Genomic DNA, 25,854 nt, shown 5'->3' with positions numbered 1-25,854 from the left:
GCAAAGATAAAAAAGTGCTAATGACAGCTGATCACGCATTTTTATCAAGGCCAGATGATGTGGCCTCCGTTAGTTTGTTCAAAGTCTTCCACTTTGCAGCACTGTTCGACATATGTTTCGACATGTTATGTATTTATGTTTTGAAGGGTTCATTAAATAGTCTATTATTCTGTCATTACGACACAACCTTATTTAATATAAAAAAACAAGATATTTCGCACATCGATCTTCTTTTATTTGCATTATGTTTATTAAAATCAACGTTTTTCTTGATGAACTAACCTCTCATAACGAGAGTTAACTCCTACAATAGAAGCGATCATGTGATTCGGATAAAAATTCATGGCGGTCTTTAATGTACTTTTGAATTTTCACACTTAATAAAGATTTAATGTTACCTTTTTTCAATTTTCATTAATTGTTTTATTTATATTTATTTATTATCGTATACGATTCTATAAAAATTAAAATAAAAATTTATAAAGAAGTGCACTTCTGATTACTTATTCAGGATATTATGTATAAAATATAAAATGTACAGAGAGTAAATTAAAAGAAACATGAAAATATATATATGACATACGATGCTTACGTTTTCAACATTCTGCGCCGGAACTCTTGCGCGCGCATAGTATTGTTAATGCTGAACGAATATTTGTATACTGTAACTACAGTGATTTTTAATTTAAAAGAAAAATGAAACTGTTAACACATAATATGTTAACTTCCAAATGCTTAAAAGGTGTTACTGTAGGTTATCCTTTAGGGATCATCGTAAGTTTATTTCATAAAGAAACTTAAAAGATTAAAGACAATCTTAAATAAGGTTAACATTTCATGCTTGTAAATCTTACTCCAAAAATTAATTTTCATCTATTATTAAAGATTATTTGAAATATTATAATAAAACATTCTCAATAATTTTACAGGCAAAAGACATCAAAGTATCAGAAGTAGACTTCAACTCAGAATTTATAGCAAGGATCATACCAAAATTGGACTGGATAACTTTGTGGAAAGCTGCAGAGAGTGTAAGTTTAAAAAATATTTAATTTAATATGTGCACTTTTATATACAATGTTCATATTTTTAGTTAAAAGATTTTTTATAGATTGGACATGTTGGTGAACTTCCTCAAAACTTAATAGAAGATTATGAGAAAAATGAAGACTTCTTAAAAAAAGTACACCATGTGCTATTAGAAGTAGAAGTTATAAATGGAGACTTGTTATGTCCAGAATCTGGCAGAAAATTTCCCATTAATGATGGGATACCAAACATGCTTTTGAATGAAGACGAAGTTTAAATTTTATAAGACAATTTATAAGTCATAAAATCATACATCAAAACATGTATAAAATTCTTGTATATTATCATAAATACTGATATTTGCAAATAGAATATAATCTTTATGTATTCAAATGTTATGATTAAGAGTTCTATATAGAGCATTGTGTTTCAGATTTTTGTGATTTAATTTTTTCTATTTTTTATAATTATAATTATAAATATAGGTAATATTTTTTATATTGTATTAAAATTATGATATAAGAAGATACATTTTAATAGAACATATACATCTGGAACTATTACAGTTTTTATTAAATTTATTAGAGATAATAAATAAGTTCAATTGTTTTATTGCACAGATATGTATAGATACACGAAATACAATTTTGTTTTATCACTTGCAATATTTAATACACATACCATTATTGCTAGTTAAAAGCTTACTATTTTTTATTTATAAATATTAATTATTTAAATGTTTGAATAATCTACTAGGAATGTGATATAGGCACATTCATTTTTCTCTCTTTATAGAAGTAAGATCATATTAAACTTTATGAATTATGAAGAATACATCCAAATTAGAGATTTTGATGAAAATACATAAATTCATTTTACTACTTTCAAATATTTGATAAGATCTGTAGTCTGTTAGAAATACCATACTTATAAACGGAAAAATACATAAGTAATTTAATTACTTATTCAGATAATAATTATTGAAGAAAACAATATCATTATTGATTAAAATTTATCTTGTAAATGCATAAAATATGTTCTCAATAAATAATGTAAAGATTATAAGAGAGAGAGAGAGAGAGATACTTAGTTTAAAATACTAAATTTACTAAAATCTAATCTAAACAACTTTTTTATAGCAGGTAATAAATTCATGCAATAAAGTATTCTTTTCCAAATATTCAAATGAACTTCTTTCTACCAAACAGAATATTTTCTGTTAATTATAATAGTATATATTCACATTATCTGCTATCTGTGATACACATCGATATACATTCACCAATATCTTATTTGTATAATATAATATCTCAAAAAGTATAGATGTGCTTAACATTAAAATATATGATTTTTTTCTAGCAAAACTGGAAAGCCCATTTGTTCTATTTGCATTCATTTTTGCATTTAGTATTACTTAAAATATAATGAAAATATATTATTTATCCATCATAATTTTTCAAAAGTTAAAAAGCTATAAAAATAGCTCTCAACTGATGTATCAACCACAGCCCATCTGTTCATAATCAGTAACTCGCATACTAGATCTTTTTAAAGGCAGGATTATTGAATGAAGCTATGAAAATACCTCTGTTTATTAACTTAATTACAGCACTTGTTTTATTAGTTTTATACTTGACATTCTTTTCTTTTTTTTTAATTTCTTGTTATAAATCATATCTCAATTATGATTTATATTATATATTAATAAATTGGAATTTATACTGCAGATATGCGGAATTATATTTATTATTTTATATATCATGGAATGTTTGTATCATAAAAGATTAATATCCATATGAATATTCATTAAACTATTCAATTTAAATGTACTTTTATATTTAATTTAAATAATTAATACTGAATATTTTGGCTTTCTGTATTTATTAAATATCTTAATCTAATTAGTTTCTATACTTATTGATATCAATTTAAAAGAATCCAAACTAGTTATGTTTTTACGTAATTTGAACCATTTATACATTTAGTATAGTATATCAGAAACATTTAAAGAAACAAGAATGATAGACAATACTATCTTTACATAATTACAATTATGGTAAATTATTTCACATTTATAAATAAATATTTCGTGATTACATTATAAATAATTTTGTAAATCATTGTTTAACAATAAAGATATAATGTAAAACAAAATTTTCTGAATATATATATATATATTTTTATATCACTAGATTTGTTAGGATATGTTAATGTAGAAGTGATGTGATATTCTTGAATCACTAATGTGTATCAGGATAATATATTCTCAAATCTTTCTACTCCACATTCATAATATGAATGTATTGAATGTGAGCAGATGTTATGACTATCATTGTTTTATACTTTCGCATATCTGTAATCTAGTTATAGAAATACTGTTAATGTTATTAGTCTTTTTATCATATGAAAAACAAATATGTTTTAACTTCTTATACAACAGAAACAATACTAAAATATATTTTTCCAATAGAATAAAAATATATGATTAATAACAATAAAACATATTACCTATATCAATAAACATGTATTTTCATATGTTTAGTTTAAATAATAAGAGAATAATATATGAAGTAAATGAGCTAACAAAAAAAAGATTTACACTTTACAAAAATATTTGAGAAGATATCTAATATTAATCAATCAGTTATATTGGACACTTTCGAATTTTTATAAGTATGCTTATCATTATTAATTTAGTGAACATTAGTATGCTATATGATATCATCTTAATAGATGGAGAGAGATAGCTGTATATATTTGATGAGAAATAAATATAGGTATAATTATTTGTTAAAAAATGATAAAAACAGAAATATGAAAGTTTAAAATTTGCAGATTAATTATAAATTGGAAAAAAATAGCATAAGAAAACTATTTATAGTAATTTTTGGAAAATAAATTATTTTAAGTTAATTTGCAAGTGCAAAAAAACTTAGAAAGAAACAATCACATATATTTCATTTACCACGACTTTCTGTATTAGCTAAACTCCTCTGAGAATATATGGAACCTTCTGCTAATCCTCTTAACGGACCTTTTCGTAACTCGGCATTAGGACCTTTAGCAAGATAACTTCCTGATACTAATGCTGCATCATGTCCCATTGCTGCTGACTTTGGAAATTGTTCTTTTGATAATAAATTGGGATCTGGTCCTGACCATGGTGCATAGTCTGGCCTAAAATGATTTAACATAATTTTTAATTGACAAAATATAACATTATATATATTATCTATTTATTAATATTATAACATTAATTTTTATTACGACTTACAATAATAAATCGTTGTTAGCTCCTTTTGACAGTTCAGGATTTGGACCAATGGGTTTTAACAAATATGGAGATTTATATTCATTGTCTTCAGTGGTACTAGTTCCACGGGAAACTCTAAAATATCAATATTTTATAAGTTATTGTATAATTATTTAATTTAAGATATTTAATAACATAAATAACAATGTCTGGAAATCTTTAATTTAATTGTTATAGAAATATGATACACAAATATCGTACTTTGGTATTTCTATTTTATTTTTAGATCTCTTGGATTTCTCAGAATCAATTTCCTTAACTACTTTTTTAATTGGTGATGCTGTTAGTTTTATAGCTTCTGTTACAGGTGGACTTTCCTTTCGCTCATCACTTCGACTGCTATCAAGACAATTAAAATATAAATATATATATATATATTTATTTATTTATTTATTTATCCATACACATTAATTCTTTTATCCATAATAAAAGAATTAATGAGCACGATGAGTATAATTTACCTTTGACTACTGGAAGTACAAAGTGGCCTTGTAGCTTCTTCTGCGACCATAATATCTAATATGTGTATTGCTCTTTCTTCATCATAATCTACGCTATCCATAGCAAGCACTATTACTCTTTCTGGTACAGATTTATATTTTTCTGTCAAGCGTGCTTTCACTGAAATTATTTTATAGATTATTTATTATAAATTAATAGAAGAATATATATATATATATATATATATATATATATATTTTTGTAATAATATACTTTTGTTTTTCTCCTCCAAACTTTTCATACGAGGAGGTGGAGTTGGAGCAATTCGTTCATTCTGATTCTATAATTAAAAAGAAATGTGTTAGAGGTTTACACTAAATATTTCATTACCTAATAAAACTGATTACTTACTTGATCTTTATCTTTCTTTTTATTTAAGGATTTATTAGGAGCAGTAAGATTTCGTTTCTCATAGCCTAGATCAATTAATTTTTCAGAGGCTTTTTGAACATTATTTTCACTTTGTTCCAATATGTCAAGTAACATTGTTTCATCAACTTTAGGAAATACATTTTTCAGGTACCTATACACAAATTTTAAATATGTAAGTTAAGAGAAATTTCGAATGTTGATAATAGTTCGTATATAGATATGATCTAAAACATAAAAATATGTTCAACTTATACTTCAACATATTATATCAATACATAAATAGATAAAATCTACCTCTAAAAGGTCTTATTGATTTTTCTCTCTTTTTAAATATAAAATTTATACGTGCTATTTTCAAAAATAAAATAAAGATAAAGTGTATTAAAAATATGTTATATAATATGCATATTTGGTTGACAAATATAAATGATTACATATTTTTGCATCAAGCAGTAATATTTAATAAAAATCTCTTTTTTAAATATTTAAATCTGCAAATGTAATCAACTAATTATTTTATTAAGTAATAGTAGTTCAAGCTGTTTAAGCTATGAGATGGTTTTAAGGCATAATATACATGCATATATAATTACGCTGCATTAGAACAAATGAAAATTTTTAAATTACATACACAGTTGAGTTATTGATAGGCTTAAATTGAGAGTTATTGATGTAATCTGGATCATTTGTTCTTACACAAATGTTTACAATAACTGACATTTACACAACATTTTAAACATTACTTTGTGCCACTAAATGTTAAACAAAATGTATATAGATGATAACAGAAACTAACCTATCTATGATTTGTGTAATGTTTATACTACCCAACGTCTATGGTAAACCAGGAAGAAACTGAAAAGTAAAAAAAATTCCAAATAATGAAATCTTAACTAAAATAAGTAAATCAGATAGGATACATCGTCATTCTATAAAGACCACAGATACAAAGGGAGACATAATTATCTTTAAATTTCGTTATCTTTTAAATGCTACTAAATAACAATTTTTCTACCGTGCGTGACAAAAAATACTTGTAAAATTTATATAAATTAAAAAATTTACCAGATTCAACAGATGCAATTTTTCGATAATTGCGGAAGTTCGAAACGTAGTAGTATTTTGTAGCAGAGAAATAATTGGTACATGCTATTGCTACATCGCAATGATCAAATTGTGTACACAAATGAAATATACCAGAAATTTACAAAGAAGCAAAAAAAGAGTATTACTTTGTTCCAGATCTGGTATACTTCTTATTAATCATAACAAGATACGATATCAACATCTAGCATCCAGAGTAGGTGAGATTGAAACTATAAGTATGGGATAAACCTAAGTTTCATTTTTGGGGAGTTAGGGGCTGGCCGAACCCCACGAGGTGGACTCAATGTTAAAGCTGCATGTATAGCATGAGCTGGTAGCCTCCATCTTGGTATTGCATATTTTGAGTGTACTCCCATAGGTGTACACGGTCCTGGAGCGCAAAGAGGATTCTTTTCCACTTGGAGAGCGCTTACAACCAAAGCTGCTCTGTTATGGTATCTGAAAGCATCGGCTAGGAACTTAGCGCTAAATTTAATACAATGCTATGTGAAAAGAAGTGAAGAAAAAGAAAACATGTACAAAATGATAATTAATTATAGCATCATAAAAATAAATATAAGTGTGATGAGAAAAATAAATATAAATGTAATAAAATAGTAAATATTTGTTAGTTTAAATGATACACAAAAGAATTAAATATTGTTAATGAGAATTAGCTTTTCAAATTCATAAAACACTTACTTTTTTAACAGCAGTCGTATGTGAGTATCAGAGACTGTAGGAAACATTGCATTGATTTTTGCAACTTGCAATTCAGAATCAGAATCTTGTGTTAAAGTAGTTTCCATATTTCTCACTGGTGTTGGTGATCCCAAAGTAATTTCACCAAATCGATTTGTCATGGCACTCATTGATTTCATAGACATTGGAGTTTTTAAATCCTATATAAAATACATACATATCAATCAATTATAAAATTATCAGAATTAAATATTGTAAGATATAATTTAGTTTAATTTTAAATAAATACATCTGCATTGATTTAATTAGTATTACCTACCTGTAAACTGGGTGGCAAAAATGCAAGTTGAGGATTATGAAAAGGCGATGGTGTTGGATAAATTTGAGGAGCTTTATGAGCTCCTGTATAAACTAAATGCCCACCACCACCAATTCCTCCAGTCTTGAATATGTACAATACATTTTATATTTAATCCAAATGCAGCATATTAAAATATACATATAAAAATATTCGTACTTTATATGATGCATAAGAAACCCTTATATTATTTCATTAGATTATATTAATTTTATATAAGATAAATAGGTTTTTTTTAAATAACTTCATAAATTTTATATATAAAATAAAAAAGAATATAAATAGTATATGTGGATAATAAAAAGAAATTTTTGTAAAATTTTAAACTGCTATTTTTGTAAAAAGTATAAAATACTTTTTACAAAATACTTTTTAAAATACAATTATCTATCCTACATTTTAACTTCAAATAACTTAGAGAAATATTTGATATATTTGGATTTTTACTCTAATTAATTCACAGATAAATAAAAACTTCTATAATTAGCAAACTGCAATGGATTAGTTAGTTTAAGCCAATTATTGATCTTTAGATTTGAATTCAAAATGTAATAAAATATTTTATCTGACCTGCATAGGTATATCTTGAGAAGTAATGGTTGTGGCAGAGCTCAATGCTATGGAATTTTGTGTCTGTACATACTGAGAGTATTGCCAATATCGTATCCTTGGATCTTCCCATGTTGTTGTTCGGTTAAAATGGTCTATAAAATATCTGAAAGAAGGTATTCATTGATATCTAATAATCTATGTACTTTGGTAAATTTATAAATAGATAATATACATATATTATCTATATATAATATATGTATATTATCTATTATAATTATTTTTAATAAAATAAATGTTTAAAATATTATTCAACAAAAATTTATAACCAACAACACAATTAAAGTTGAATAGAACATGAATAAACGAAAGAATAAAAGAAGTAAGAGGAATTATTTGTACCGTACAAATAAAATTTTTACAGATACAAATGTTCATAAAATTACGTTATATTATTTCTAATTATAATTTACATACGGACGTCCACTACGAGAATCGTATCTACACTCCCAACCAGGTGGCAATTGACTTCTATCACTTTGTTCCGTCATTTTTAAACGTATTTTGATAATTTAAACGTAATTCGTGCTGCGTCGCGCTTTTTTTTACCTATTCGTATAAAGGGAAGAATTCTAAGTTAGTAGAAATCGAATATAAACGTAGGACGTAGAACTTGTATATAGAGTATATGTACTTCGTAGTGTATGCGCACATACCCATTGCGCAGCATAGAGCAAATATTAGCCAATGTTTGTTTATCGGTCATTTAATCGCCGTATGACATATGTATATAATTTTTGCAAGTACGTAACACTTTCATATACAAAAATATACGCAATCTTAGCTTTTTTACAAGATAGAATACTGGAGGAATTAAAATAACTAAAGTAGAAAGGAATATTTATACATATATAGATACATTAAATTAAATTAAATCTTTAAAATTTTTTAATCAACAAATAATCTTCTCTTCTCTTCTCAAAAGATGATTTCTAATATTAAATCTTTTTTATGATTATTGTGACAATGAACATGCAACGTATTTTACTACTTCTATCGAATGGGAAAAAACGCACGCAAGATTAGTTTTAAAATGTATCAAATAATTTATTTCTGACTCTACTAGTATCAGAACACATTTTGATTTCATCATAAATTTTTAGTGCATGTGCATGTTCAAATGGTATATTTATAAATAAAATACTTACCTTCTTATAAAACTGAATGGTTTATGTGTAACAATGATATATTATTTTTGCAATATATATTGAAACAATCTATGTAAATTATGCACTAAATATCTTTTGGCGTTACCAACTTAATTCACTGACATTAGGTAAAACAAAACAATGAAAATTATACATGATACTGTACATGATTACAGGAACAATTTTTAAATAGTACATTTAAGTGAAAGTAAAAAATCATTTACACTACTTTAAGCGTTATACGCTATCTCTTATGAAGAAGATCTAGAATAAGCTATGTATATTATACAAATTATAAATATAGTTTTCTCGCTTTCGACAGAAAAATGTTTAGAACTACATATGCCTATTTACTCTAGATTTATGTACTACATCATAAAACCTTATAATATCATAACGAGAAATAATCGCAATTCTACAGATGAAAGATGAGGACTTAAAGTTAGAATAAGAGTTTCCCATACAAAACATAGCGATTTTATTCTAGAAATAATGAGATAAATTTGGTTAGTCGTGTTGTGGAAACTTGTATACTGGCCTATTTTCGTGATGCGCATTATTGGACACAGTATAGACATACCGTTATAATGCACACGCATATTTAATAGTATTAACAAGTATTGTAATGCTCATTATAACGCCAATGAGCCCATAACGTGACTTTTTTGACAAAATCATTGTATTTGAAACATTAAGCAGCGATGTAGCAGTCATGAAAGAACTGAGCAAACATCGATATGCCCAAAAAATGCTACTACCACTGTAGCCAATAACGCACTTTTGTCATAAATAACGCTGATGCTGCTATCGTCGCCAACTGCGTGGTTCCCCATCTTCCTCCTCTTCCTCTTCATTTTCTTCAAGAAGTAATGCTTCTGCTGTTCCCTGTAAATACGAACATTTACATTAGTATCTATCATTGCAATTTACAATATTGGTTTAAAAAAAAAAAAAAAAAAGAAAAAAAAAAAAAGAGAAAAGAAAAAAAAACTGAACATACTTCTAAATCGATTTCTTCTTCAGCTGTAGGCGGTGCTTGTTCAGAATGTACAGAAAGTTGTACGGATGAATTCAGATTATTTCCGCTTCCACCGCGATGTAAGTGATGCCCGGATACCCAGGTTATAGATAATAATCTATCTTGAAAGGTACGGCCTTTTAACATTGCAACTTCGGCTTCTTTTCTGGATTTATAATTGATTACAATAGATGGTGTTGTATCATCTATAATTTGGTTCACTATTTCTCCAAATTGCTAAAGAAAAAAGAAATAATCCTTAATATTTCATAAACAAAAAAAATTTTCTTTATTTAATATATTGAATCTCAAATAGTAAATTCTATCACGAGTAAACATTTACTTTACTAATAACTATATTAATCAACTTACTTGAAAATGTGCTAGAACATCTGATTTTTCCTCCGTTTCGTAACCTGAGACTAGAAGACTCGTTGGTCTATGATCTACTGAAACGTGAGCATAACTTCCTCTTCCACGACCCCTATATGAAACTGCATGAGTTCCACGTATAATTCTACTAGACCTCGCACCTCTACCTACACCTGGACTCGCATGTAAACCTAATGCAGCAGCTTGAGCTCGTAATTCATTTAATCTCTTTTGCAATTCTCCTGCATCTTGACCCTCCTGCTGAGCAGTCATTAAATCCAGCTCAGCATCTAAAATCTCCTTTTGAGTTTGTTCTTTGGACTTGATCTGCGATTTATTTCCACAAATTTGTCCATTTGCAGCTAAATCTTTACGTAAATTATCAATGGATTGTTGCATAGTTTTAATTGTTGCCATAATTGCATCCTTCTGCTCTGGATTTTTCTCCGCTTTATCTATTAAAACTCTAATTTCTACAAGATGTTTGTCTAGAAGTTCTTGCTTTCTTTTCCTTAAATCAGCAGTTAATTTTATAGCTTCTTTACGTTTTTCTTCTTGCTTTTTCTTTAATGTTTCTTTAGCCGCTAGTATCTCCTGCGTTTTTTTTATTGCTAAAACTTTTTCTTCTCGTGTAGGAACTGCTGCCGCTTTTGGTGATGTTGGAATCACATTCTGTGTATTTTGTTCATCCGACGAACGACGTGTGGGCACATACTCATTTTCTTCCGATTTTGCTGGCAAATTTAGAGCAGCACCTAATCTTTCTTTTACGGAAGGACGGCAACCTTGATAAACATGGTCATATGTTAATAAGAATTTAATGGTAACAATATATTAGATTCGATTTATTATTATTATTATTATTATTATTATTATTATTATTATTATTATTATTATTATTATTATTATTATCATTATTATTATTGCTATTATTAAGTTGTAAATTGTTATATACAAAAATTAACTATTTTTTTAAATATGAATTTCATAAAACATACAAAAATATAATATTCAATTTACCTGGTGGTACATTTTCTATAGCTCCACTAACTGAATTATTATTTATGTTATGCCAAAACACTTTTATGAATCTATTATTCAATACAGCTTCAGTGCTTCTGTATGCAGCCTTAGCTTCTGTAGGTAACTGGAAAGTAACTAAAGCTGCTTCTGGATCACCTCCAAAATTAACTTGAATATTTACAATTTTTCCAAATTTGGAAAAGTGATTATTCAATTGTGTTATATTGTTTAAACTTCGGGGAACTTTCTTCAATTCTAAAGAACAGTTAGCTGGATTGTGCACTGCTCTTTGTTTTGGTCCAAGACGATTAAAATCAAATGCTTGTTTCCGTTTCAATGGATTTGCTTGACTATGTGTTATTTCTGTCGAATTTGTGTGAGGAATTACTGGTACACTAATCAATTCCCTTTGACCTCTTCCATAGAGTCCAGATCCAGTCTGTGGGTGTCTACCCCATGGCATTCTTGGTTCCATACTAGGGGCATCTGGATTGTATTCTGCAAATGCATCTAACATATTCTTGTTATTGTCATTATATCTCATCAAATATTGATAGTTCAAATGTTTCAATAACAATAATATCTTTCTACTTTAATGCTCGCCTAATTAATACTAAGTTATTAGATATTTTCTAAACGATTTTGCCATCTAAATCACTATTAAATTATATGAAATAATATTGATCTTTGATAATATTTTAAGACAATTGATCTCTTATTCAAGGATTAATATATTGTTTTAATATAATCACTTCGATAAAATATTGAAACTTTAACTATTGTAAAAAAAAATATTATATAGATATACTTCCTACCCATATTAGAATGATGTTGATTTCGTAAGTGCGGTGGTGGCAGACTTGCAAGTGGAAGGTGTGGTGGCGGTGCATTGCCATTTGGACCTGGAGGTGGATCAGGTACTGCTGTTACTGGTACTGTACCTGGAGCTTGATGACTATGTGGTCCAAAAGTCAGAACACGACTTAGAGCAACATCCTCCAATACAACAGGATCAGTACCATGATCATAAGGACAAAGATCTCCTCTCATACAATATCCTTTCTCTATAAAAATATATTTATTCTTCAGGTATTATATACTTCATATATTTTATGATCATTAACCCTTTCGTTACGAAACGATAAATATAATCATTCATCATCACATATTTGCTAGTGACTTTACCCATTTGTTGAAATTTAGCATTAATTCACAACTTTGATTATATTAGATCAATACAATTTGAATTAAAAATCAATAATTTACATGACGCGACAAAATATCAAATGTTACGCTTTGTCAGAGTTAAAATATATCTTCAATCAGTAGTAAAAAACACGACTGATCTGCACTGAACTGCAAGTGAACTGAACTGCACACTTGCGTTCTGACTGTGTATTTGCGAACGACGCTGTCATATCGAAAGGGTTAAAGTTCATAACATTCGGGAAGTTTTTATCGTTCTAGTATCGTTTCAGTTATCAATGATAAAATTACTTAAAATATATCATTAATGATACTTTTAGATATTTTATCGTTATTCATGTATTTCAATAAAAATGTTTAAATAACACAATATGTATTTCTTGAAAAATTCAATTTTATAACAATCATAATCAAGAATTACGTACCATCAAAATCTCTACATCTTCTCTTTGCTTGAAAAGGACCAATTTGGTTGCTTGGCATATTAGATGCAACAGCAACAACACTTTGGATCGATTGACTTGTAGTAGATAACCTCATGTCTACGTCTCCGTGATTACTATCTTGTGTTGGAGTACCACCACCCGGACTTCCTTCTACTCGTTCTGATCTATCTACATCCAACCTCTCTGAACGTTCTATTTTTTTACGATCTAAGGATCTTGATCGTGATCTGGATCTCAACGGGGTTGGAGATCTATTTCTGAAACGTGCTCTATGATCGCGACTATCGGGACCATCTCGTAACCTTGGTCGTATTGGAGATGTACTACGACTTCTAGTGCGTCTATATAAACAATAGGAAAAGAGATCCTTATTATTCTACCCTCGCCAAAAATATTCTTAAAATTGTCTTTATATAGAAATACATTACAGCAATTTGATAGAATGCATATAAGAATAAACCATTTTAACAAGAATCGTTCGTGCAACCTTCTGTCGTGTCGTCTAGCTGTGATAGGTGGAGATTCATTCCGCCATGGACGACTCCTATCACGTTCTCTGTCGCGACGAATGTGTTCTCTGCTTCTTGATCTGCGTCTATCTCTTTCCCAAGAACGCGATCGAGATCTTGTCCTTGATCTCATACGACCACTCCTATAAACACATTTGCAGAAAAAAAAGTAACATTTAAAATATTTTTAAAAGTAATATATTAAATTTTTCCAAAAAGCAAAAAATAATTATATGGATATACATTAAGAAACACCTTCCTTTTTAATATCTATCCTTGTTCTACTATATTTTATATGAGACTTGTACAATAAAAAGAAATTATCTCCATAGTGGCTGCTCCTAAATGTTCTTGAATCCAAGCTTATATGCTTACTTTTTTATCTAGTATACATATAATACAGCTATAACCTCTAGTACACACCGCTTGCTGTGGAGATAATCTTTTTCTATCTTATAAACTTCATCAAATAAAACAAATTGGATCAGGCAGAAGTTGTAAGAAAGAAAAATGTTCCTAAATTTATGTCCACCGAATCTTTCTGCTTAGATCAACTTCCTGAGCACTCCCTATAAGAAAGATACTTATTGAAGATAAACTCTATAATTAGGAAGCAACAATATCAAAGATGAAATTCACAAATACTCGCAGTAATGATATTAAATTAATAATTATTAATTTTTAAACATGATTACAAAAATTATTTAACAATAGATGTTGTTAAAATCAAGTTAAATCAAATAAAGAGTTTGCAAAGATTAATATTCATATATTAAATCTTCAAATCTATTACAATAAATTTAATTAGATACAAAAAAAATATAGTAGAATAGACTAGTAGAATTGCAATTTTGTTATTGTTTTTAAATATTCATATATACTATGAACCATTATATTATACTATGATAATATCATTAATTACATTTAGTTACTTACAAATGTATGCTGTATATTAATATAATGTTAATAAAAATGCAGAACCTTTTTTCATGTACATAAAATCATATATTTATTAATTCTATGAAGATAACATAAACAACTATCTGAATTAGAGTTCCACTACTAATAAGAGAAGTCACATTATGCATTGAAATATGCTATAAATTGATAATTATATTATGTTTCAAAATTAAAAACAAATAATATTTAAAGAAAACACTTACCGACTACGAGAACGTTTTTCTTTCTCCTTATCACCCTTATCAGAATCAGATTTTCTTGTTTCACGCTTGCAAATAGCTGTAGGCGTCGAGCCATTTACTTGAAGTGGTGCAACAGGATTAGTAATTACAGGAGCTAAAGAAATTGTTGTATCTGCAGTTTTTTCTGATGTTATCACTGGAGGTGGTGGATTTACACCTGGTGGAGTTCTACCACCATCTGGATCTCCCTTAGTGGGTGGAAGTATATATTCTTGAGTCTCCAAAGTTTTAAATAATAGCTCCACAAAATTTTTAGTTTCTATCATCATACATAAGATATATAAATAATTAACTATCCGTATTTATAAACATAAATTTACTAAGGTTTGTAAATTATAAAAATAAAGAAGATACCTTGTTGCAAAAATACATCAAGCTGTTCTACCATACAACCTCTTAACTCCTCTAAGGTTTTATCTTTCTTAACCAAGGCATATACATATTTAGCTAATGCAGCAGGATCTGCATCACAGCTGTAAACAATATATATATATTACTATATATTAAATTTTATGTGTATATATGCATATACAATATTATGCAAAATGTAAAGATAAGTTTAAAAATGATTTTATTACAATATACACATTCATATTTATAACATACGTATGCTTTGTAAAATTTTATTTTACTTCCTGTAGAGCAGTAATATACTGGAATTACTTTGTTATTAAATTATTTTTTAATATTATAAAAATATAAAATATAATACATTGCTGAATACTATATATATATACTTATATATATATATATATATATATAATATATATATATAATGTAAAGATATATCCATACGTACGCACGCGCGCGCATGTGTATGCGCGCGCGGCATAGAGACACACATAAAGGCACATATATGAAGTATCTCTAAAGCATTATTAGTATTATTATACGATTGAGACTAATTTATAAATACACATATGCATTTTGTAATATTATAATATTTATAAAAGTAATGATAAAGAAAAAAAAATAAAATAGTTTACTTTCTACAGGAGTTAAAAGTCTCAATAACCCTTTAATGAAAATTTTTCATTGCAATAAGAATAATATAATTATTTGATTAAACATAGAAGGACATATGTCGAGGACTCAAAAATTATGATAAAATTAATTTAAATAATATTTTTTTTGCGAAGTAAAAAACGGCACATGTACGGCCATTTATGCATCGTATAGATATACTCATCCGCGCGCGCATACATACATACATGCATAGATGTACGCATACACATATACGCAGCACACAAAACGTACTTGGACAAGCTGGCCTACTTACAGCGGCTCCAAAACGGCAGTAAGCCACGCTTTGAATTGATCTGGATTCTCTATTATCATTTTTAGTAAAATCGCAATGAAAAATGCATAAAAGTCTTCAAACGCACTCGTTAGTTAAACGCTTTCTGGGCGGGAATAAGCACTCTTCTATGTAAAGACAGTCGCCATTCTGAAATTTTACACCCAATATAATTTTCATGTAGATAGACAACCTTGTTCCGGTAAACATCACTAGAGACGCACCGATCAAATTTTGCGTATGCGCATACGTTTGATCTTTTCTGGGAACAACTGAAACTACATTACTAGAAAGTTCTCAGAGCGAGTAACACGACAGTAACGCCATCATCTCTAGCCAATGCTTCAAGAAGACAATAGATTTCCATTATCCTTTTCCGAATTTTCGTCGTTTTTCCAGTACTCGTATACAATGTTCCATTATCGTTATTCATTCATTACATTTTCGTTATACCGTTGTTATTATCTTGTTAAATAAAAGTATAAAAACGAATTAGAACTGTATTCAGTGAAATATTCACGCTTTGTAATCACGTCGCTTCTTAAGTACGGACCAACAAGTCGGTGCAATAGAAGACGAAAACCCTATATTGTCTGCAACAGGATATATCTAGTCAAGTGACTGAAGGAACAAAAGTTATTCCAAATATAAAACATTTTTTGTTGTCAATAACTCCTTTTATGATCCTTTTGTAATAGTGTTTCGATATTCGGTCATTAGAAATTATTATCTTATTGAATATATATGATTACGCGCGGATTTAAAGATACTTTTTTAGAAAGGCTGCTAATAGTAGCACGTGGCGTCAATCCGTCAAATCTAGTTTGAAACATATCGCACTGTTTTTGATCCATCTTGCGTAAAAATGGCGAGTTTAGAGATTGAACGAGGGAAGGTATTACAATTATAACAATGTTAATTTAATGTATTTTTTCTCTCAATCAAAGAAATAATGTTATCCTTAAAAAGCTTTTTGTTATTCCAAAAAATATGATAATTATTTTAATAATTGTATTTTCCTTTTATCAACTTGATATAATCTCAGTTCTAATTGTCAGAATAATATTATACTATCATAGCTTCAATTTATTTGAAGGTATAGTTTTATTTACTTTTTTTGTCTTAATAATGTATTGGTTTTTTCAGTTGGACTCTTCTATACGCAATTTAAAGCTCTCGGGTCATGTAGGTTTTGATAGTCTTCCAGATCAATTAGTAAATAAATCAGTTCAAAATGGATTTGTATTTAATATCCTTTGTATTGGTATGATATATTTTTATATTTATAAGGAAACAAAAATGTACTTTTGTGATTTGATACTATTCAATTATATAATAAATTATAAAATTAATAAATTTCTACAGGTGAAACTGGTTTAGGTAAATCGACTCTTATGGATTCATTATTCAATACAAGCTTTGAATCTACTCCAAGTCCACATAATCTAGCATCTGTAAAGTTGAAAGCACATACCTACGAATTACAAGAAAGTAATGTTAAACTTAAACTTACCATTGTTGATACAGTCGGATATGGGGATCAAATTAATAAGGAAGATAGCTTTAAAACAGTTGTTGATTATATAGATGCACAATTTGAAGCATATTTACAAGAAGAATTGAAAATCAAACGCTCTCTGTCAACTTATCATGATAGTCGTATCCATGTTTGTCTCTATTTCATTTGTCCAACAGGTCATGGGTAAATATTTTCAGGAAAACGATATAAGTTTTGAAGTTCTTATCTCCAATAAGAGAAGTTTTTTGTTTTATCAATATTACTCCATTTTATTTATACTATACTTGCAAATTTACTGATTTATATCAATATAACTATTATCAATTATAACTAGCAATATGTTTTTAGACTTAAATCAATTGATCTTGTATGTATGAAAAAGTTGGATACAAAAGTTAACATTATTCCGATTATTGCTAAAGCTGATACAATATCAAAGACTGAATTGCAAAAGTTCAAGGTAAATAATTTATAAGATTAATATAAAATAATTAGTAATTTCATTTTATGTAATTTTCTTACAGAGTAAAATAATCTCAGAATTGCAAAATAATGGAGTTCATATATATCAATTTCCAACAGATGATGAAAGTGTAGCTGATGTAAATTCTAGTATGAATGCACATGTACCTTTCGCAGTAGTTGGTAGTACTGATTTTGTACGAGTTGGAAACAAGATGATGCGTTCACGGCAATATCCTTGGGGTACAGTTCAAGGTAAAGAAACTAATGCAATAAAATATATCATTGATGCTTGGTATTATATAAATAAATAATAACAAAAATTTTCATATATAACAGTGGAGAATGAATCTCATTGTGACTTTGTAAAGTTACGTGAGATGCTCATTAGAACAAATATGGAAGATATGCGTGAAAAAACCCATTGTCGTCATTATGAATTGTACCGTAAGAGAAGATTAGAGCAGGTGAATTTTTATATAATTTTTTATATACTTCTATCAATAAATAATATTTTCAAGTCTCAAATATATAACATTGAAATGTGAAATAATGAAATGATTTTTATATGGGATTTTATATGGGATTTCCTATTTTTAGATGGGATTTAGTGATGTTGATAGTGACAACAAACCTGTAAGTTTTCAACAAACTTGTGAAGCAAAAAGATCTATTCATTTACAAGAATTACAACAAAAAGAAGATGAAATGAGACAGATGTTTGTTGCAAGAGTAAAAGAAAAAGAAGCTGAACTTAAAGAAGCTGAAAAGGAGGTAAACTTTATTAAGAACTTTCATTATACTGTATTGTTTTTTATTATTTGTGCAATTTTTATTTTCATGTAAAACATGGCAGCTCCACAATAAATTTGATAAATTAAAAAAAGATCATACGGAAGAAAAAAAGAAATTGGAAGAAAATCGAAAAAAACTTGAAGATGATATCTTAGAGTTTAATAGACGCAAAACGCAATTTGCTCAACAACCACAACATCATACACTTACATTAGGGAAAAGTAAGAAAAAGTAATATATCTAAATGCAAAAATATAATTCTTGTATAAGGAGATATTAACAAAAATAGAACTATAATCAGGATAATAGTATTAATTTATAATTTAGATGCAATATTTATCCAAAGTGTAAAAGATATACAATCTTTGTAAAAAAAATAAAACAGAAAAACAACCATTGCACAACACAATTTAAATTGTATTATGTTATTACTACTGATAAATAATTACATATAATGCATCAAAATTGATTTAAAATAAACTCTTTTTATAACAATTGTAATTATTTTAGTGATTTTACTTTTAATTTATATTTTACTGCAATGAAATATTTTTAAATTAACTTTTTTTTTTCAAAATATTTTTAAAAAAAATATTTTAGACAAATTTATTTTAAAAATTATTGATATGTAGAAGTTTCTAATTTCTTTATCTTAGGTTAAGTTCTGAATATTTTTATTTTGTAAATATCTTGTATAATACCCTAGAATAGTTTATCTTCATTTTTGAATAGTCTTTCTTAATGGTCTAATAGATAATTATCTAAATGAAAAATGTATGTATAAGGTTAAAAGTAAAAAAAAAGTAAATAAGTAACCTCAGCAAAACAAAATTGTTATGGCGTACTTCCGCCATCTTGATACACAATTTTTGTATTACTATATAATGCTTTATTTTTACATCGTGGCTTATATTTAGTTTATGACTAAACGATGTCAAAAATAATAAAAAGTGTGGGGGTTGGTTAGGATATGAATAATATGGTGGGTTTGATATGGTCAAGTTTGTCTGATGAGTACGATCGATTTGTGTAGTACAAATTTTATGATTTAACAGTTATATGTATTAAAAGATTATATATATATATTATATAAAAAAAATTAATGCTTCATAATTTACTTTAAAATTTATAATCTATATATGAATTACACATTTTTTTAAACTTAGTACGAATAAAATCGATGTACCAAGATGACGCTTATGTTACAATTTCTGCCACATGTATGTATGAAACATGTTAACCCTATATGCGATTACGATCATTTATAAAATGATCAAACTATAATTTTCAAACAATCAATTACATTCTTTTATTATGAAGTAAGAAAAGGATTAGTACGCTTATGGTCGATGTTTTTTTATTTTACTTGTTTTAAAAAAGTAATGTATAAATCATTCGAAAAAAGATTCAAATAAAAATCTAATCAAATCATACCGATATATATGATAGCCTTATAGAAGGCGTTATAAAAGCATACAGTGGCGCCGGCTACAAATCGAAATACAAATTATACAAGAGCTTCTGAAATCACGTGACCACAGATGTAGTGTGCTGAAGACATGGCGGACAAGGAAGAGCCTGAGAAGACCATTGCCGAAGACTTGGTTGTTACCAAGTATAAAATGGCTGGCGAGATAGTAAATCGTAAGAAAACATTTTACCATTCTTTCGAGAAGCTTGAAAATCAAAAATGATTTGGGTATATGTTGCCGTCAATGGTTACTTGGTTCAATTTTGGTACGGCCATATGGAACGTGGCGCGCCAATGCCGGGCTCTTACCATGTGGGATAGCTAGCATAGACTCTCATTTTAATATTTTTTTGAGATATAAATTTCTTTAAATTTAAAAAAAAATTTTAAGAATATCGCTCTTATAAATATCATAATTATATGCTTCCGCTTATTCTTGATTTTTCTATTAAGTTTTATCAGAGGACTAGCTTTAATATGAGGTTTTCGAATGATATAAAATATCCTCAGTAATGCCCGCGTTTTCTTTCACACTTCCTAAGTAATTGAAGCAATTGAAATCTCTTTATAAAAAATTTGATTTGGACTTACTATGTTCATGAAATTAATATTAAAGGCATTTCTATATAAGACTGATATCCTTTTTTTAACAAACAAATATAAATTTAAGAATTATCCGTAAAATGTGGTTTATAAAGTAACTATTATAAAAATCTATAAACATAACTATTTTAAAAGGCAACTATTATTTTAAAAATATATTAGAATGAACAAAAATATTAAATCTATTATTTTAATTGTAAATTTGATGTATCTTATTTATTGTAGGTGTACTAAAACAAGTTTTAGACAAATGTATTGTTGGAGCATCTGTGAGAGAGATATGTGAATATGGAGATACACTTTTAACAGAAGAAACTAGTAAAGTTTTTAAAAAAGAGAAGGAACTTAAGAAAGGAATAGCTTTTCCAACCTGCATATCAGTTAACAACTGTATTTGTCACTTTTCTCCTATTGCAAGTGAACCGGATCTAATACTCAAAGATGAAGATATGGTTAAAGTGTAAGTGCATATTATTTATTGTAAGATAATCTTTAATTGCTTTACATAAGTATTAGTCAACACAATTTATAGGTGTGCTTGTCAATGAAAGCAGTTTATATCCGTGCACTTGGATAAATCCATTATTTACATAAATACCACTGTGTTAAGTACAGATACCAGAGGCAGTCTAATGTCGTTAATAGTAAAGTAAAATAACATTGGTCATTGTAATGTATAATTTTTAGTGATCTTGGAGCACACATTGATGGCTTTATAGCAGTTGTGGCACACACTATAGTTATAGGCTCTTCGACGGAACGCAAAGTTACAGGTAGAAAAGCTGATGCAGTTTTAGCTGCACATTATGCATCTCAAGCTGCGCTAAGACTTTTAAAACCTGGAACAGAGGTATGATTCGTTACAATTTAAAAAATTAATAAATAGAAAATATAATTTTCATGATGAAATTAAACTGTATTAGTCTAATACTAGTTGTATTTTTGTAGACATACACGATAACGGGAACAGTAGAAAAAATTTGTGATGCATATAAATGTAAACCAATTGAAGGAATGTTAAGTCATCAATTGAAACAATTTAAGATAGATGGAGAAAAGACGATAATACAAAATCCAAATGATGCACAAAAAAAAGAACATGAGAAGTTTACGCTTGAAACCCATGAAGTAAGAGAAACAAATTATGTATTTTAAAGAATTGATTTTTGGAATTTCACAAATAATAAGGCAGTACATTTATATGTAATTACTTTATATAAATGTCTCTTTTAGGTGTATGCAATGGATGTACTTGTTAGTACAGGTGAAGGTATTGGACGAGAGCAAGATACTCGTGTTACTATATATAAAAAAACTGAGGAAACATATCAGCTTAAGCTGAAAGCATCTCGTATGTTTTATTCAGAAGTTTCCAACAAACATGGACTCATGCCTTTTAACTTACGTACCTTTGAAGATGAAAAGAAAGCAAAGATGGCAGTTCTTGAATGTGTTAATCATAGGTTGATTGAACCATTTCAAGTAAGGAGTTCATGAAATTTTACTAAAGTACTAATTTATAAATATATAAAATATACTATATGTATACTATATATATATATGACATCTCACATTATTTCAGGTATTATATGAAAAACCAAATGAATATGCTGCTCAGTTTAAGTTTACGGTATTATTGATGCCTAATGGACCACATAAAATTACTGGTATTCCTTTTGATCTTGACATTTATCAATCAGACTGCGTAGTGGAAGATCCAGAATTGAAGGTATACAAAATATCTATCTTGTCTTTAGATATTATTTTCATGACATGTTTAGATACTATTTTTATTTCTAAAAAATTTACAAATAGAATTTTTTTACATTTTATGTTATTATTACATATTTTATTTAATTTGCAAAGAAAAACTATTTGTTTATATCGAACTACTTGTTAATACAAAAGTTTTTAGCTTTAATATTTTTAACTATAATCTATTTACAATCATAAACTGATTTCAAGGGGAAATTTAAAATGATTTTTCAATTTATTATGACGTACGAACATCTGATGTTTAATCTGTTTTTGTAACAAAATTATTATCTTTGCAGAGTCTGTTATATACTTCTGCAAATCCAAAATCTGCAAAGAAAAAGAAAAAGAAGGCCGAGAAAGCTGTGGGGGAAGTAGCAATGGAAGTTGATGCTAAGGCCTAACACAATGAAGTTATGCTCGCTATGATTTATTGTCATCAAGCACTATCCCTTTCATATTATCTAGCAGTATAAAGAGTAAAATCAGAAACTTTTCAAAGAATACTGTATTTCAAATTTTATTCTTAACCATTGATGCCCACTTTGACAAAATGTAGATTTTTATGTTTTAATGCTTTTATCATTTCCACATCTTATTTACAAATTCAAGTTCAGCCAATACATAAAAGTGCTTATTATTTGAAAAGTGTCTAGTTTTACTCTGTAACAATGACACTTCATCACACTTCATGTTATAATTCATTGACACTTACGTTTTTATACCAGAACATCTTTCAATGACGCAGATTGTTACTCTACATAAATTGATGAATGTTCTTAAAAAATTGTTGCGGATATCTTACATTACATTACATCTTACATAATATTTAAACCAATGTCACTTTAATAACAATACGTAACTGATTTTGTGAAATATCTCGATTAATCGAATTATATATATATATAAATATATATATATATATATAGCGTGTGTATATATATATATACACATATACACAATATATATAATATATATATATATATATATATACACATGTCTTTATTAATATTCATAATTACTTAATTATAAATATGCCTTTGTTTTACGTATAGCCATGCACGCATCATGCATATATTTGTATATGTATGTTGTGCGTGTATGTGTGTACGCGCGCGTAAGTGAGTGTCATAAATATATACATATACCGCCTTTGACTTTCTTTTACATATAGGGACAAACTTTTTGATAATGTTCATTAAAACATAAGCAAACAACATAATCAAATTGCATTACCCTCATTAACTTCAATTATTTTAATAATCAATTTACGTAAATATAAACTAGTCGTAAAACAGCAACAATTTTGTGTCAGTGGAAGTATAGCGGGTAGGATAAAATACACTTAATTTGATAAATACTAGTTCTATACAATCTGATTTTATACGCTATCTCAGTGGTATTTGGGAATTTAAATTATAAACACATTTGGCTTGAACTTGTAAAATTGGAAAATATGTCAAATATGCTAGGATTATGCATAAACAATGAAATACTAATAAGTCTTGAAGTGTTTCGTTGCGCAAATTCCTCGACGGAAAGGCAATCATTCTAAAACTTATTTTAAGCATCTTATAAAAATTTTATATCGGCAATTGAGAAGTACTTTGCATAGATCAACACTTGCTTCTCGTATTGTTCGCATTTAACGAAATGGAAAATGGACCTCTATCGTATGACATACTTGGAAAGTATTCGACTTATTGAGGTAATAAGCGCAAAATATTAATAATGTGTGTTAAAATAGTTTTATATAAAAAGGATAGATGTGTCTGTTACAAATATTTTTTCTAAACGAATTGTGTATATGTCGAATGTTACAGAATGTGCTTATACGATGAGAGATATAATCTTCTGTGCACTGTCCTTCCTTTGCTCTTAATCTTATTTTAACATTCTATTTATCATTATATTGATAATAAAAATATGTAATATGTTCCAACTGGCTACATTATTTATTTTATGTAGTCTAGCGCATGATAATATAATATTGTGAATTAAATTATATATGTTATGATCAAAGCAATATAAAAAATTTTTTATGTAGAAAGGACAGTGCACCATAAATGTTTATTAACGCGATCATACAAAATAAAAGGTAATATTATTTTGATTAAATTAATATTTCCGCGATAGTTGCAGTATAAAATGCATTATTTTTACAATTAATTAATGAACAAATGCCATATGGTCATTATTATATTTAATGCGTGAAAGGCCTTTTAATATTTATTTTCTTTTATTTTTTCATCACACATATATAAAAATATTTAACAAATTCCAACAATTTTAGATCATGACAAACTTCACAATGATGACAACTGTTAAAAATTTCTTTTTCTATTTAAAAATGTTAAATGGAAGTGGGGAAAAAAGTGTAGCTAAGAATATAGGTTTTAATTTAAAATGATAGTTCGATTTAATTAATGTTGCTTTAATTTAATCGAGTTACTTTAGCCAATTTTATCAAATATTGTGTTACATGATTCGTTATCATAAAATGTGAATCTTAAATCTTTTTCTTTCAAACTAATTTAAAAAGTCGAATTTCGTGAATCATATATATTAAATTTTTATGAATTTACAATTTTTATTCGCATAATATCTCAAAATCAATTATTTAACTTATCACCATGTGAGTCATGCAGAAAACTTATATACTATCAAAATACCAAACATGCTAAAAATATGTTTTAACTCTGAGTTATTACACCATGTATAATGAAGAGAAGTTTTCCATGACTATTATTACTTGTAGAAATATACTATTAGCAAATATGTACATACATTGCAGAAGAAAACATTGCGAAATGTATGGTAGGTATTCCAAAATGAGTAAAATAAGAGCAATAAGTATTTAAATAATATACTTATTTAGAACAATATTATTTTAAACTCATCTTAATAACTTGTGTATTAAATAGTGAATGCACATGCGTTAAACTATTATTTAACACTTAATATTATAGAAAAATTATTATCTCATTAGTTTGAATTAAATCCTATAAAAAATATTTCTTTAGCTAAAAAGAAAAAGAAAACCATAAAAAACGAGGTT

At 27.5% G+C, this 25,854-nt stretch overlaps 5 protein-coding genes across 12 annotated transcripts; 3 read left to right on the top strand and 2 right to left on the bottom strand.

Annotated features, from left to right (window-relative positions):
• Positions 1-20: 20 nt before the first annotated feature.
• Trmt112 (tRNA methyltransferase subunit 11-2) lies at positions 21-1,454 on the top strand. Of its 2 annotated transcripts, none has more exons than XM_085662938.1 (3): positions 21-125; positions 930-1,031; positions 1,112-1,454. In XM_085662938.1, exons 1-3 carry the CDS (start codon positions 21-23, stop codon positions 1,304-1,306), a joined length of 402 nt encoding a protein of 133 aa, XP_085519064.1. In that variant the 3' UTR covers positions 1,307-1,454. The 2 variants fall into 2 exon arrangements, with proteins under 2 accessions (XP_085519064.1, XP_035735017.1); XM_035879124.2 differs by lacking the exon at positions 21-125 and adding an exon at positions 400-774.
• A 1,505-nt stretch (positions 1,455-2,959) lies between these two features.
• Positions 2,960-8,598, bottom strand: LOC118447295 (uncharacterized). 5 transcript variants are annotated; one of them, XM_085662913.1, is made up of 12 exons: positions 8,388-8,598; positions 7,932-8,076; positions 7,323-7,445; positions 7,004-7,203; positions 6,551-6,760; positions 5,195-5,366; positions 5,057-5,123; positions 4,804-4,963; positions 4,544-4,678; positions 4,304-4,417; positions 3,995-4,206; positions 2,987-3,389 (listed from the first exon to the last, which is right to left on the bottom strand). In XM_085662913.1, exons 1-12 carry the CDS (start codon positions 8,459-8,461, stop codon positions 3,367-3,369), a joined length of 1,635 nt encoding a protein of 544 aa, XP_085519039.1. In that variant the 5' UTR covers positions 8,462-8,598; the 3' UTR covers positions 2,987-3,366. The 5 variants fall into 5 exon arrangements, with proteins under 5 accessions (XP_035734993.2, XP_085519039.1, XP_085519038.1 ...); XM_085662912.1 differs by having other exon boundaries at positions 3,007-3,389; positions 4,544-4,681; XM_035879100.2 differs by having other exon boundaries at positions 2,960-4,206; positions 4,544-4,681; positions 8,388-8,484.
• A 590-nt stretch (positions 8,599-9,188) lies between these two features.
• Positions 9,189-16,557, bottom strand: swm (Zinc finger protein swm). Of its 3 annotated transcripts, none has more exons than XM_035879092.2 (11): positions 16,416-16,557; positions 16,174-16,341; positions 15,249-15,367; positions 14,856-15,153; positions 13,671-13,835; positions 13,163-13,524; positions 12,347-12,595; positions 11,529-12,029; positions 10,509-11,293; positions 10,119-10,373; positions 9,189-10,003 (listed from the first exon to the last, which is right to left on the bottom strand). In XM_035879092.2, the coding sequence occupies exons 2-11, from the start codon at positions 16,230-16,232 to the stop codon at positions 9,923-9,925; spliced, it is 2,874 nt and encodes a 957-aa protein (XP_035734985.1). In that variant the 5' UTR covers positions 16,233-16,341; positions 16,416-16,557; the 3' UTR covers positions 9,189-9,922. The 3 variants fall into 3 exon arrangements, with proteins under 3 accessions (XP_035734985.1, XP_085519037.1, XP_035734984.1); XM_035879091.2 differs by having other exon boundaries at positions 9,190-10,003; positions 11,529-12,041; XM_085662911.1 differs by lacking the exon at positions 16,416-16,557 and having other exon boundaries at positions 11,529-12,041; positions 16,174-16,238.
• A 53-nt stretch (positions 16,558-16,610) lies between these two features.
• Septin2 (septin 2) lies at positions 16,611-19,462 on the top strand. The gene is made up of 8 exons (XM_035879113.2): positions 16,611-17,086; positions 17,338-17,455; positions 17,557-17,893; positions 18,059-18,170; positions 18,235-18,427; positions 18,512-18,639; positions 18,773-18,946; positions 19,029-19,462. The coding sequence occupies exons 1-8, from the start codon at positions 17,057-17,059 to the stop codon at positions 19,200-19,202; spliced, it is 1,266 nt and encodes a 421-aa protein (XP_035735006.1). The 5' UTR covers positions 16,611-17,056; the 3' UTR covers positions 19,203-19,462.
• A 990-nt stretch (positions 19,463-20,452) lies between these two features.
• Positions 20,453-23,300, top strand: LOC118447271 (proliferation-associated protein 2G4). Its single transcript, XM_035879018.2, has 7 exons — positions 20,453-20,611; positions 21,267-21,501; positions 21,729-21,891; positions 21,990-22,169; positions 22,275-22,523; positions 22,624-22,770; positions 23,096-23,300. The coding sequence occupies exons 1-7, from the start codon at positions 20,527-20,529 to the stop codon at positions 23,198-23,200; spliced, it is 1,164 nt and encodes a 387-aa protein (XP_035734911.1). The 5' UTR covers positions 20,453-20,526; the 3' UTR covers positions 23,201-23,300.
• The last annotated feature ends 2,554 nt before the right edge of the window (positions 23,301-25,854 follow it).

Source organism: Vespa mandarinia, chromosome 20, assembly GCF_050613455.1.
Source record: "Vespa mandarinia isolate Hongniang chromosome 20, ASM5061345v1, whole genome shotgun sequence".
NCBI lineage: Eukaryota > Metazoa > Arthropoda > Insecta > Hymenoptera > Vespidae > Vespa > Vespa mandarinia.
Note: the sequence above shows the minus strand (reverse complement) of the source record. Positions and strands in the feature narration are given on the sequence as shown.

Excerpts from the sequence above, each read along its gene's own strand:
- LOC118447271 (XM_035879018.2), top strand. The coding sequence starts at position 20,527 with ATGGCGGACAAGGAAGAGCCTGAGAAGACCATTGCCGAAGACTTGGTT. Across the intron at positions 20,612-21,266 it reads GGCTGGCGAGATAGTAAATC|GTGTACTAAAACAAGTTTTA; the intron begins GTAAGAAAACAT and ends TATTTATTGTAG. Across the intron at positions 21,892-21,989 it reads TTTTAAAACCTGGAACAGAG|ACATACACGATAACGGGAAC; the intron begins GTATGATTCGTT and ends GTATTTTTGTAG.
- swm (XM_035879091.2), bottom strand. The coding sequence starts at position 16,232 with ATGATAATAGAGAATCCAGATCAATTCAAAGCGTGGCTTACTGCCGTT. Across the intron at positions 15,368-16,173 it reads ACTGCCGTTTTGGAGCCGCT|CTGTGATGCAGATCCTGCTG; the intron begins GTAAGTAGGCCA and ends TATTGTTTACAG. Across the intron at positions 10,374-10,508 it reads ATGTTCTAGCACATTTTCAA|CAATTTGGAGAAATAGTGAA; the intron begins GTAAGTTGATTA and ends TTTTTTCTTTAG.
- Trmt112 (XM_085662938.1), top strand. The coding sequence starts at position 21 with ATGACAGCTGATCACGCATTTTTATCAAGGCCAGATGATGTGGCCTCC. Across the intron at positions 126-929 it reads TCGACATATGTTTCGACATG|GCAAAAGACATCAAAGTATC; the intron begins TTATGTATTTAT and ends ATAATTTTACAG. Across the intron at positions 1,032-1,111 it reads TGTGGAAAGCTGCAGAGAGT|ATTGGACATGTTGGTGAACT; the intron begins GTAAGTTTAAAA and ends GATTTTTTATAG.
- Septin2 (XM_035879113.2), top strand. The coding sequence starts at position 17,057 with ATGGCGAGTTTAGAGATTGAACGAGGGAAG. Across the intron at positions 18,428-18,511 it reads TCCTTGGGGTACAGTTCAAG|TGGAGAATGAATCTCATTGT; the intron begins GTAAAGAAACTA and ends CATATATAACAG. Across the intron at positions 18,640-18,772 it reads GTAAGAGAAGATTAGAGCAG|ATGGGATTTAGTGATGTTGA; the intron begins GTGAATTTTTAT and ends TCCTATTTTTAG.
- LOC118447295 (XM_085662912.1), bottom strand. The coding sequence starts at position 8,461 with ATGACGGAACAAAGTGATAGAAGTCAATTGCCACCTGGTTGGGAGTGT. Across the intron at positions 8,077-8,387 it reads GATTCTCGTAGTGGACGTCC|ATATTTTATAGACCATTTTA; the intron begins GTATGTAAATTA and ends ACCTTCTTTCAG. Across the intron at positions 4,418-4,543 it reads AATAAAATAGAAATACCAAA|AGTTTCCCGTGGAACTAGTA; the intron begins GTACGATATTTG and ends TTGATATTTTAG.